Source organism: Odocoileus virginianus, unplaced genomic scaffold (genome assembly GCF_023699985.2).
Source record: "Odocoileus virginianus isolate 20LAN1187 ecotype Illinois unplaced genomic scaffold, Ovbor_1.2 Unplaced_Scaffold_14, whole genome shotgun sequence".
Taxonomy (NCBI): domain Eukaryota; kingdom Metazoa; phylum Chordata; class Mammalia; order Artiodactyla; family Cervidae; genus Odocoileus; species Odocoileus virginianus.
The window spans coordinates 70,928-83,360 of record NW_027224276.1 but is presented as its reverse complement, the minus strand read 5'-3'; the positions used below and the strand labels follow the sequence as shown (position 1 = coordinate 83,360).

Below are 12,433 nucleotides of genomic sequence, written 5' to 3'. Positions count from 1 at the left end.
ACTCGAAACAGCACTCTGAATTTGCTCACACTTTTATTAGGATTACCAGGGTCCAGAGGGAAGGAGGTGGGACTTCTGGGGGAGGGGCACAGGAATACCGCAATGGCGAAGCGGCCTTGCATAGACACCGAGGCGGGCTAGCGGGCGCAGCTGGTAAAGGCGACGGGTGGAGGAAAAGCGAGGGACTTGGGAGAACAGGGTGGCAGCAGAGCCCCCCAAGGCCACAGCAGCCCTCCCCGCTTCGGGATCAAGGGTGTCCACTCCACACAGCACGAGGAGGGGGATAGAGGGGCCCTGACCAAGGCATCACGATAAATACATTTAGCAGCACACAGAAGCCTGCAGGGGAGGAGGGCTAAAAGGAAGGGGAAAGCCCCCATTCCCTCCCCCCAAAATAAGAACTTCTCAATTACTAAACCATAAAAATAAACTTTAAACCCGTGTAGGAAGTCAGTCACCCCCCAGAAGTGCAATGCGGGGCCGCTCGGCCCTAGCTGATAGGGAGGGCAAATGGGGCAGGGGGAGGAGGATATAGAGAAGCAGCCCCTGAAAGGGTAAGACGTTTATCCCATTTTGCCCCTCTTTCCCGGGATGGCCCAAGGGTTTTGGACCTGAAGCACCTTCTCCATGTCGGAGTCTTCTGAGTCTTCCTCTCCTGAGTCGTCTTCGATTCCTTCCTCATCATTGCTGTTCTCACCTTGCTCACTGCCTGCACAGGACAGAGAATCAAGGGGGGGGGGGGTAAAATGGAAGAGGGTGGTTAGATGGACAGGTAGATGTCACTCTTCATAGGGAACAGAGCCCACAGTCAGGTTTTGGGGGGCCTGGGACCACTCATCAAGCACCTCTGCTTGGAACAAGCAGCCAAGTATGTGTGTGAACTCAAGCTAAGAGAGTAAGGGGCAGTGGGAGGAAAGCAGGAAGGCAGGGTGGGCTGCCCCTGTCCTAACTGATACACCTCTGAAAGTAGCTTTTTCTCCCAGTGTATGCAATGTGCATGTCTCTTCCTGAGCTCTGACTTCAGCTGAATAAACCTTCTATTCATCCAGAGGCTGCTCCCTCTTTTTCCTTGGTGTGATTCAAATAGGCCTAAGTCTGTCTTCTTTGGCCCAATTCCCCACCCCTGCTCCCATACTAGGGTTGTGCGGATAACTCTGCCTCCCCTTTTCTGAAAGGAGATGCCACTGAGTAGGAGGGGATGAAGCCACCAATTCCCTCAGTTTCCCTACCTAAAAATATGTCTAGATTGAATCTGCTCGCTCATTCAACTCCTCCTTTCTCGGTGCCCTCTATGGAAGTTTGCCAGGGATACCATGGCCAAAACTCCTAGGAGTGGTTGGTCCTCCTGCTCCTTCCACCTACGGGGCTGCCTCTCCTCTATTTGCCTGCCTACAGCCAGGCTCAAACATACCCCTTGTCTGCCTTCTGCCATTTCCTTCTTAGCCAAAGTTTGACTCTATTACCTTAACCCCTGCTCATCCCTCCCCCTCCCTACTGTGGTCTGGTTCTACCCCCACCAAGCCACTGAAACTACTCTTCCCAAGGTCACAGATGATCTATTCAGCCGCTAATACAATGAACACATCCTGGCCCTCATTTTACTTGCCCTTTCAGGACCACTGGACACTGCTGACAATTCCTTCCTTCTCAGAATGTTCCATGACCTAGTTCTCCTCCTAACTCTACCCTTTCAGAGTCTCAGTTTCCCCATCTATAAAACGAGGATAATAGTACCTACTTCTTAAGAGCTGCTGTGAGAATTAAATTACTTAAAGCAAGAAAACCCTTAGTACAATGACTGGCACATAGTAAACACTTCATTAATGTTAACTGGACCCAATTGACATTAACTGGCCCCAGAATCCAGATAGAGGATTCTGCCCTGGCTTGTTACCTCCTTTCTTTACAATTTCGACTTCCCAGACATACCACTAACCACCTGCTCTCAGACACCTGTACCTGTGTCCAACAAGCCCTTCCGACTCCATGTTCCTCTCTGCATCCCACCAATACCACTGCCATGCCCTTCCCCATCTCATGAAATGGTGCCTCCTTTGGCCAGTCATCCAGGACAGAACCAAACATGACAGTTACCTTAATTACTGCTTTCTCCCTCAACCCTCCATGTGCAACCCTTCCTCAGCATTTCCCAAAATGCTTTTTTTGGTGGACAGTGAACAATGGCTTCTGTGATCAACGTTTGGGAAATGCTGACTTCTACAATATTTAAATAGGTTTCTTAGAGCAGGATTTATCAGAGCCTTTCAGGTGCCAGTGTACATGTGACTCTACATAAGGACATTATTGTATGCAGTATTTCCCCAACATATTTGACCACTGAACCTTTTTGTGAGAACCTTTTAGTGAAGGGTCTTTAGAAGACAACCTGGGAAACCCTAACAGACAGACTATGCATTTTCACCCTTCTAGGTTCTTTTTCATGTGATGCCTTCCACCAAGAATGCCCCATAATGCTCCTTAATGTGAAGGCAGCCTCCAATTGAAATGTCACTTTCTTTCTCTAGTTCTCCCCTTCCTGATTCTGGAGATAGAATTAGCTCCTCCCTCCTCTGGGATCACTGAGCACACTGTTCACTTCACCCCCAGCTCCCCAAGCAAGCCTGGGAGTTCCCAGAAGGCCAGGACTGGGTACAGAGTGTGCTGAATTGCAATGTGTTTGCCACTTTTTTTCTTCTGTGTGTGAACCTGTCTCAGTGTACCACCCACTGCCTCCTATCTATCTCTTCTCTCTGCTTCATTTGTCTTGTGTTCTGTTACAACCTATCTGCCTATCACCAAGAACTGAAATTTGTTTGTTTTGCTATGTTTGCAAATTAAATGTTTCCTGGCCTTGCTTCATTTAAAAACTTACTGAGAATGCTTTTTTCTTTTCTCCACAAGAGCAGATTGTGCTCTTGCCTTGATACTCTGACCCCAGCCAGATTTTCTCTGACAGAAGAGAAAGGAGGTAAGACAAAAGGTGAGGGTCCAAAGAAAAAAACAAAAAAGGTGAGGGTCCAGCTCACCTTCCTCACTGCCCTCCTCCTCTTCCTCCACTGACGACTCTTCTTCAGAGATGTTCTCTACTTCATCCTCATAGTTGTCCTGGTTGGTGGTGTTATGGTGATCCTTGTCAGAGCCTTCGAGGTAATTCTCGTAGTCTTCAATGTCTCTGTCATCATCATCACTGCCTTCATTGTCACCTTCGTTGCCATCATCATCACTACCTTCATTGTCACCTTCGTTGCCATCATTATCTTCAATATCACTGCCATCATTGTCTCCTTCATTGTCACTGTCACTGCTGTCCTGGTTGTTGCCATTGCTGCTTTGGTTGCCACCTTTGGGGTTCTCATCATCACCAATGGGGTTCTCATCAGCATTCTCATCGTTGTCATCAGGGTTCTCTTCGTTCTCATCAGTGTTTTCATCTTCAGGGTTCTCAGTGTTGTCATCGGTACTCTCCTTGTCATCAGCACTCTCATTGTTATCAGTGGTTTCATTGTCATTGGGGCTTTCGTTGTTGTCGGTGGTCTCATTGTGGCCAGGGCACTCGCTGTCACAGAGGCTCTCACTGATGTCAGTTATCTCGTTGTCAGTGGTCTCGAAGCAGTCAGTGGTCTCCATGAAGTCAGAGATCTTGACGTCATGAATGGTCTCATTGTCGGTGATACCATCACTGTCTGAGGTCTCTCCAATAATGTCTTCCATGATGTGATAGTCATCAGAGTCTTCCACAATCACCACTTCATATTCATCCTTGTTTTTACTGTGGAGAAGTCTGGGGTTCAGTATAGGGTTGGTGAGAGGTGATGTAATCAGAGCAGATAAACAATGAAAGGTGGTAAGTAACAGGGGAGGCAGTAGGCTACAAGGATTCCCAGGTATGAGGCTAGGTGGGGAGAATCCCATTTCTGCCCCTGACAGCATAACCTCAGCCAATCACACCCCATTTCTGGGCAATATGTTTTACCCACTTGTAAAACATATTGGATTGGATCATCTCAAAGGTCCCTTTTGGCTCTACGAATACTCTGACACTAGCCTAGTCTTTGCCCCACCCCTAACAAACCACCTCTCAGTCATCAACCCTCCGCCATCACCTTTCTTCTTTTTCTTGCTTCTTTCTGCTTGTTCTGTAGCCCCCTTCTCCCATCATGTAGTAACGCACAGGGTTAACCCACAGGTCATTCTTGATAATCTGTTGAAAGAGACAGGGGAAGGGAGCTATGAGCACAAGTCCCAGAGCCTACTCCCAATCCCCCAGGCATCCAAGGGCAAGCCTAGCAAGGTCTTCCCTGGCAATGCCAGGAGGGGCCCCACCTCAGCAATCCTGTCAGCTTCTGGGAGGCTATGGTTTGAGAACCAGCTGAAGAAGCTGTGGCTGGCATCCTGGTTCCCATGCCTGTGGGCCTGAGGTTCCTGGCCCCGGTGCCAGCGAATTGGGGTGGAGTGAGACACCAGCCGGCCTGGGGGAAAAGGAAGGTATAGAGAGGGCACTGGACAAGGTTAGATGGGGGGGATGAATTTGCTCTGGGGCTACCTCTTACCTGAGCGGTTGCGCTGGAACTCCTTGACAATCACCATATTTGTGAAGTAGGGGTTTGTCTGGAAGTACAGCTTCATTTTGTAGCCCATGGAGATATGTCTGAGATCCTGTACCTGCTCAGGGTGGGGGTAATGGTGGAATTCCCACCACACTGTGGCCCCTCCCACCCAATCCCCCCTCACCTCCAAGGACCAGATTCCTCGCCCAGTCCTAGCAGAAAAGATCTTTCTTTGGCCTGACCTGCAGGTTGGTCAAGTAGCGGAAAATGTCTTCATCGCGTTGGTTGATCAAGATTGAAATTTTGGGGTGGTTGAGGAACTGATGGAGGGAGCAGTTTAGGTCAAGGAGTGACTGTTCAATGAGAAGGAGGGAAGGAAGGCCAGACAGGGATATGCAGGGCAGAACAAAAGAGAGGCTGGAGCAGAATTCCTTCTGTGCTCATGTGATGTATGTGGAGCAAATAGGTCATGCGACAAGACCCATACTTTTATTCCCATGATACCATGTGGTGAGCGCCTGTGTTTAAAAATATCAAACCTCTATATTAGGTGGCCCTGCCATGGTTGATATTTGCTGTGTGTTTGAGTGCTGGGAGTCTATACCCAAGTGATGTTGTGTCTCTGAGTGTTCACAAGACAAGACATTGTGTGTGTCTGGGGGTGAAAAGCCCATGTCCAAATGATGCTATATCTGGTTGCTGATGGCCTGTTGTCACATGATGTTATATATTTGGGTGTTATGGGTATGTGTCAACATAATGTTGTGTGTCTGTGTCTGAGGGCTTGTGTCCAGGTGATGGTGTGGTCTGGGTACTGAGGACTGTGGCCACATGATACTGTGCCTGGGTACTGGGGGCCTGTGATCACGTGATATGTATGTATGACAGTGTCAAGTGTCTGAGTCCATGTAATTCTATTAGGATGTTAACCCCAGGTGTTCCTAACATGTTACATGGTCCCCCAGAGATAAGCTTATCACCAACAGTGAATTACTGTTATTTCCTTCATTTAACTTCTTAATCTCTAGATACTCCTTCTCCTGATCCTTCAGGGCTCTGGCCCCCTCCTCTCCAGCCAGGATTGGGGTCTCCCTAGAATCTAAGTAGAGACCTAGGCATGCACAGCCATGTGTGACTTGGGTACACTTTCTGGGCCAATTCTCTGCTGTATGCCCTTCCCCTCCCTCTTCACTGTCTGAGTCAGTTTATCTTCCATGTCCCCCTCTCCCCACTCCTCGTTTTACCATCTCTGGTCTAATTTTTCTGCTGTGTGTCTCTGTCCTCCCCTTTTCACTGTCTGTGATCCATTTATTTTTTAATGCTATGCTCCTTCTCTCTCGCTTTCCCATCTGTGGTCCAGTTTTAATGGGCCCCCTCCCCTTTCCCCAGCCCAGCTTCTCTGATGTTTTGCCACACTCCTTCCATCCCTTCTCCATCAGACTTCCTCATTCTTCCAACTGGGGCCCGCCCCCACACCCTTTCACCCAGTCTGTCCCTCCTCCCACCGCCCCCCACCCAATTCTGGTCATGGGCTCCGGGCCCATGAGTATAGATGACAAGGATACTGCTTTGACCCAGAAGCCTGGGATATGCTGGATGATAAGATCTCTGCGCTCCAGGAAGGGTCTCCGCATCTGGATGAACTTGCGCTTGAGACGGAGGAAGGCCTTGCCTGCCTTGATATTCACCGCCTCCAGGTCTAGTTGAATGTTTTCCAGAGCCTGCAGGATGCACTCTATCTTCTCGGCATTCTTCTCTGGGCTTTCCCTCTTCACCTTCCTGGGCTTCCTCTTCCTCCTCCTCCTCCTCTTCCTCACGCTTTCCTTTTCATCCTCGTCGTCGTCTTCCACGATGATGACAGTCTCCTCTCTCCCCCTTGGACCGGCTAACCTCTGGTACCCCCGCCCCCCTGCGCTACAGGTTTCTAGGGCCTTCTCTCCTGCAAAGCTGCTGGGCTCCGTCACCTGGAAGTCAATCTCCAGGCTTCCCCCAGAAACCTCTGAGGGAGAGAGCGTTTCTAGGCTCTCCACGGGAGGGGACGACCCCCCGTACCCTGACTCGACTGCGGGCTCCCAGCCGGGACCCCCAGCCCCCAGGGTGAAGTATGCGCGGATACCCCCCTCCTCGAGGATGACATAGGGCGGAGGCGGGGGCAGAGCGGGGCCCAGTCCCACCCCCCTCATGTCAGCCAGCACCTGTGCCGCCTCGGTTTCCTCCTGGAGCCTCGGGCGCTGCTGAGGTGGAGGCAGGGGCAGGCGCAGGAGAGGAGGAGGAGGAGGCGGCGGCGGCGGCAGCTCGCTCAGAGGGGGCTCGGAGCCACTAAGGCGGCGGGCCTTGGCCGGAGGCCCTTCATCTGGGCGGTCCATGGTGACCGCGTTCGCACAGCTTGGTTCTTCGCGCTCGGCCGGGCCGCCGCTGCTCGTCACACCTGAAGCGAAGCTGCCGACGCTCACGCGACCAGCTCCGCTCTCAGCCTCGCAGTGGCGCTACCGCCCACAGCCCCTGCCGTACTCCCTCCGCGCCAACAGTCAGGCCCAGCCCCCGTGTGATGCCAGGGGCCGTCCCGCATCGCCATTGGCTGCAAGCCGTGGCGGCGGCCCTTGCGCCCCCTAGCTCCCCGCTTGCTCTCACGCAATCTGCTTGCCAACACCGCACCTCATCACTTTCCCATTGGCTTCCCTCAGGCCCGCCAATCACCCGGCTGACTCTCTCAGCGACCGTCTAGACTGTGCAGGGCGATTGGCCACGGAGAGATCTGAGGGGGATGAAGCCCTTCTCCCTCACCCGCCGACGTTTTATCCAATGGGAAAAGTACCAGTGGTTCTGAAGACCCAAACGCTAAACAGAAAAACAAGCGCAAGCAGTGAGCAGGATGTGCTCAGATAGACTCGAGAGCCTCGCCGTCATTCTCTCCCTCCCCCCCCCCCTCCCCGTCAGCAACTACGCACTTCTTAAATCTGCCCCTTCCCCTCGGCCTTGCTTTCGCCCCTGCAGCGGCGAACTCGGAGGCGGCGAACTCTGGGCTCGGGTGGCCCTGAAGGAGCCTGGGGTTTAGAAATCGAAGGTCTTTCGTTTGGGGCCAGGTTTTGACGTGGCGTTTCCCATTTCTGCAAAATGGCTCTAGCAATAATAATCATACCAAAAAACTTAACTTCCTCTGCGTCATGAAAATTATTGTGATTCAGTTCATCTGCTAGATCTTTCTAGGATTTTCTATTTCTTCATCAACTCCATACTTCTTTCCACCCTTTCCTGTCAATTTCCTCAGTGTATGCTGCTTTTAATTGTATTTTAGATTTGGGGGGGGGGGCAAATGGATGGTCTCTCATGAGGCACAGTGGTGGGGTTCTGACTTCCGTCTGGGATTCATGCCACAGGTATGCTTCTCACTTTTAAAACCTGACAAAATCACTGCCTCTTTCTGAGCTTGTTTCCTCTCCTCTTAATAAGGTGTCACTAAAAAGACATTTAGAAAACTGCCCATTGCAGTCTTGTCGTGGTAGCAGAGAATTGGAGACACCTACAGACACATCATCCAGGAGAATGAATAAGAAAAATGTGATATATGTATAAGATGGACCACTAGAATGAATTAGGTGTAAACACGGCAACATGGCTGGATATCTCAAAAAACAGAATGTTGAGTGAAGAAAGAAACGGAACAAGATTTATAGTACAATACTGTTTATGTAAATTAAAACACATAACAATACCATACATTTCCCACATATACACGTATATGTAAATAAAACACATGAATGGTGGATTGGAAAAACACACGTTAAATACACAGGAGTGGGGTGCCTATGTGGGAGGGGTGATGGGATTAGGGATGGGTGATGAAGTGGACAAAACAAAACAAAAAAGAATATAAGGGCTTCATATGGACCAGTGATGATACAGTGTGCCAAGAGCTGAGGAGTATGGTCAACTCAATTCTGTGCATCTCACAGAGTAAACTAATTGAGCGCCCAGGGAACAGGCAGACTGGGGAGACTCCCAGGCTTGTTTTTTTTTTTTTCCCCTGTGACATCCATCCCTCTGAATTTAATCAAAACTTACCAAAATCCCAGCTGTATACAGTGGATCCTATCCCAGACCGAGCAGTCCCTCCATAAGCCATTACTTTGTGTGTGGGGGGCATTACCTAACCCAACAGTTACCCCAAGTTTGATCCCCAATTACCAGTCCCCATTCTCCATGGTGGTCCAGTTTCAGGAACACCTTATCTGGGTTTTTGAGAGGAGACTCATACAGGAGTTGGGAGTGGTACCTGGGGGCTCCAGACTTTTGGAAGAGATGGGATTCTCAAGTATCCTGTCCCCCATGTTCAGAGCCTGGGCCAGGGGAGGAAGATCTTCTGAGATGGGAGTCTACCCTCTTGCTACATCCATGCATATCATTTTCAAGTTCCATCTCTCTGACCACTCTGCCTCCTGCTGCAGACACATACTGTTTTGTCTTCTCTCAATTAGGTGCATATGTGCATGTGTGTGCTCACATGCACTGTATATGTCTCCACATACAGGCATTTGCTCACATATGTGCCCCAGGCCAGAGTGTGCCCCAACAAAGTCACACAGACACACTGTCTCACTTGACCATACCTCCCTACATGTGGTCATAGCAGATAGGGCACACACCCACCCACACAGACAGACAGAAAGAGAAAACATCCAATATAGCATTGTTCATTTCAGTTTTCCATTTACAAAATCCAGTGGTGAATCCAGGCAGTTAGAAAAAAGAAATAGAGGAAAATCCTCCTGAATGTACCCTATCTACCCCCACCCCACTCCCTGGGAAAGGCACCCCCATCACTATCACCAAGAGAACAGGTACCCCCCTGTATACCAGTCTCTCAGCCACTCTGGCCTGCCTTTCCAGGGCCACTCCATAACCAGGCTCATTAATGTCTCTCCTGCCTAGAGTGCCTTCTCCATTCCTCTTGCTTAAGTCGAGGCTTGCCCAGTTCCGGAGCTGTCTTAGGGTAGGGAGGGAGTGTAGGACAAGGGCTTCTATAGGGGAGAGAAAGGGGGTGGAAAAATACAGATCTCCCCCTCTCCCAGGAGATAAGAGGGGGAAAGAGAACTTGGGAAAGACCAGGCAAAGAATGCCAGTTTGGCTCACCAGTCCATAAGACTTGATGTGAACCCAGAGTAGGCTCTGCCCTGGGAAGGAGGCTTTGGAGCTCCCACCTGGGAAATCTGGCTGCATTCTGCTCCACTTGGGGTGGAAGTGATGGTGGAGGGAAGAAGAGGGGGAAGGGCTGTTCAGAGCAAGGAAGGTGGGGGCTAAGGGCCCAGAAGGCCAAGGGTTACCACAGAGGGGCCTGAGGCCCCTGAGGCTTTAAGGTACAAAAGAGGTCAGAGAGGAATGGACTCAAGTCCACAGTGCCTTGGAGCTTATACCACAATGACTTACCAAGGCCCTCAAAGAATTTTCATCTTCAGGAGAGTAGCATGAACTCAGGAAACAATTCTGGGGTTCAACTCTGCTCTGACCCCAGGCTTTGGGATTCAGCCATTCTGGGGAGTTTGACTTTCTCCCTACACTTCCCTGGAGTGCTTCCCTACAGCACTCCCTGGAGGGGTGCTGCTCCTGCCTGTATGGCACCCATCGACTTCAGTGGGGTTGGAGTGGATTTCCATCCTCAGGAAGAAGAGCTGTAGGATGGGGATCCTGGAGGCAGCTTGAGAGAATGCAGTCAAGCTGAGGTCTCTTCAGCTCAAGGCATATTGCTCACATCCTGCTCTTCACCTAACCTGGGCCCATCCCAGAGGCCTTTCTCCCTCCCCTCCTTGTTTCTCAAACAGATGCTCAAGAAACACTTGGGGGGTCTGGACATGGTAGGGATGGATAAAAGATTGGCCTTGGGACCAGGGTTAGCCTAAAACAACATTGCACACAACATAGCAATGAAACCTTGCTCCCTGGGGACCGAGCACCCACTTTGGTCCCTCTCATCAGCAGATCAATTTCATTCAGGCCTTGCTAAAGGACTTGGAAGGAGAGGGTGCATGGGAGCAGAGGGGACAATAAGAGCTCTAGAAGTCTATTTTACAGGACAAATTTCCCCCTTCTGGACAATATCAGAGGAGAGACATTAAAGCAAGAAAGCCTGTCTCCTCAGCTATGAGTAGGAAAACCTGCATTTTCAGTTTTTTTTTTTCTGAATTGTCACTTCTGAGAGAGAGAGAGAGAGAGAGAGAGAGAGAGAGAGAGAGAGAGAGAGAGAGAGGAGAGAGACTGTAGAAGTGGAGGAGAAGGAGGAGGTGGAGACAGGCCCCATAGGACTAGAAATGCATCTTTCCCAGTCCCCACCCAGTCCCCAGCCCTGGGGAGGTGTTGGCAAAGGTGCCTAGATTCCAGGTTGTTCCAGGGTCTGAGGCTGGAGCTCAGAAAGAAAGGCTCCTGTGTGGAGCCCTACCTCTTCCCTTCTGTTGGCTCCATCGTGGTGGCCACGACCTTCTCCCTGCCTGTCTGCCTACCAGCCTGCTTCACATCACACAGTAGGGTTCTCTAGGAGCTGGGGCACCTCCTGTGCCCCAGCAGGGGGCGTGAGTCCTCAGGCACTTCTTGAGGTCCTTGTTGAGCAGGAAGCAGACGATTGGGTTGACGGCAGCCTGGGCGAAGCTCATCCAAACAGCAGTGGCCAGGTAACGGTGGGGCACGGTGCAGGCTTTCACAAACACTCGCCAGTAGCAGGCCACAATGTAGGGTGACCAGAGGAGCAGGAAGAGCAGTGTGATCGCGTAGAACATACGGCCCAGCTGCTTTTCACCCTTGACCTCGTCCATGCCCAGCAGCCGCCGGCTGGCTGCATGCCCATTCTGCCGGATACCCAGTAGGGTTGGTGGCATGGGCCCTCGGCCAAAGCCAGCGATCCAATTGGCAGCAGCCTGGCCAGTGGCCCCAGGGCCATGGAATGTCCAGTTCTGACTGATGGCTGGCACCATCTGCACAGGCTTCATCTTGCGGTGACGATACTCGAAGAGGAGCAGCTTGCCATAGACAGCATGTGTGGCTGCCATAAGCACAGCCAACATAAGCATGAAGCCCAGCGTGTCATTGGCCTTGAAGTAGCGATGCTCAAAGATACACTGGTCCTCCTCACGGATGAACTTGTAGGTGCCCACGTCGAAGACAGGTGGGAAGGCCATGGCCACAGACAGGGTCCAGGCCATGCAGATGATGGCTGCGCATGTCCAGAGTGTCATGCGCTTGGCATAGAAGCGGTGGTGGGCGATGGCCATGTAGCGTGTGACGCTGATGCAGAACAGCATGAAGGCCGCATGGAAGCAAAAGAGCACAGCCATAAAGGCCACAATCTTGCAGCTGAGCGCACTGAAGGTCCATGAGGAGCCGTGGCGCACAGAAGCCAGCACAAAGGGGAAGCAGACGGCAGAGCGTATGCCGTCAGCCAGGCACAGGTCCAGCAGAAAGTAGTAAGGAGCCTTGTGCAGGGCACGGTCCTTGAGCACCAGCAGGGACAAGATGGCGTTGCCCGCCAGGCTCACGCACATGATCAGTCCCAGCAGCACCAGCTTCACGTAAGCCGCTGCTGATGGTGGAGACAGTGCACCGCTCACCTCCTCGGGCTCTCCAGTGGTGTTGGCCATACTGAGGGGCAGGGGCTGCTCCCAACCCTATGGGGTCAGCCAGTCCAGTACTCGGTGGGCCCCAGGGGACTCCATCAGTTGTTCTGCTGGGCTGCACCTGCAAATGAGGATAATGGGGGAGACACAGACACAGATAGACAGAGGTATGAGGGCAGGAGAGAGCGTGAAAACACACAAGAGAGTGAGAAAGGACAGAACAAAGAGAAAATGGACACAAATTGAGACAGAAATGGAGGGGATGAGAAAGAGTTAGAAAAGATAGGG

General features: G+C 51.4%; 2 protein-coding genes across 7 annotated transcripts in view; both read right to left on the bottom strand.

Annotated features, from left to right (window-relative positions):
- Nucleotides 1-16: 16 nt before the first annotated feature.
- Nucleotides 17-7,092, bottom strand: TSPYL2 (TSPY like 2). 2 transcript variants are annotated; one of them, XM_070462832.1, is made up of 7 exons: nucleotides 6,113-7,092; nucleotides 4,790-4,867; nucleotides 4,551-4,662; nucleotides 4,324-4,469; nucleotides 4,104-4,201; nucleotides 3,027-3,781; nucleotides 17-709 (listed from the first exon to the last, which is right to left on the bottom strand). In XM_070462832.1, the coding sequence occupies exons 1-7, from the start codon at nucleotides 6,911-6,913 to the stop codon at nucleotides 564-566; spliced, it is 2,136 nt and encodes a 711-aa protein (XP_070318933.1). In that variant the 5' UTR covers nucleotides 6,914-7,092; the 3' UTR covers nucleotides 17-563. The 2 variants fall into 2 exon arrangements, with proteins under 2 accessions (XP_070318933.1, XP_020741441.1); XM_020885782.2 differs by having other exon boundaries at nucleotides 3,027-3,769.
- Nucleotides 7,093-9,222: 2,130 nt separating this feature from the next.
- The window catches only part of GPR173 (G protein-coupled receptor 173), a 70,467-nt gene continuing 67,256 nt past the window's right edge, over nucleotides 9,223-12,433 (bottom strand). For all 5 annotated transcript variants that reach the window (XM_070462800.1, XM_020885779.2, XM_020885780.2 and 2 more), the window contains one exon: nucleotides 9,223-12,266. In XM_070462800.1, coding sequence (XP_070318901.1) covers nucleotides 11,048-12,169 — 1,122 coding nt within the window. In that variant the 5' untranslated portion in view covers nucleotides 12,170-12,266 and the 3' untranslated portion in view covers nucleotides 9,223-11,047. The remainder of the gene's footprint in view (nucleotides 12,267-12,433) is intronic.

Coding starts and splice junctions, on each gene's coding strand:
- TSPYL2 (XM_070462832.1), bottom strand. CDS start 6,913: ATGGACCGCCCAGATGAAGGGCCTCCGGCCAAGGCCCGCCGCCTTAGT. Junction 4,470..4,550: donor GTTCCAGCGCAACCGCTCAG/GTAAGAGGTAGC, acceptor CTTTTCCCCCAG/GCCGGCTGGTGTCTCACTCC. Junction 3,782..4,103: donor AAGCAAGAAAAAGAAGAAAG/GTGATGGCGGAG, acceptor ACTGAACCCCAG/ACTTCTCCACAGTAAAAACA.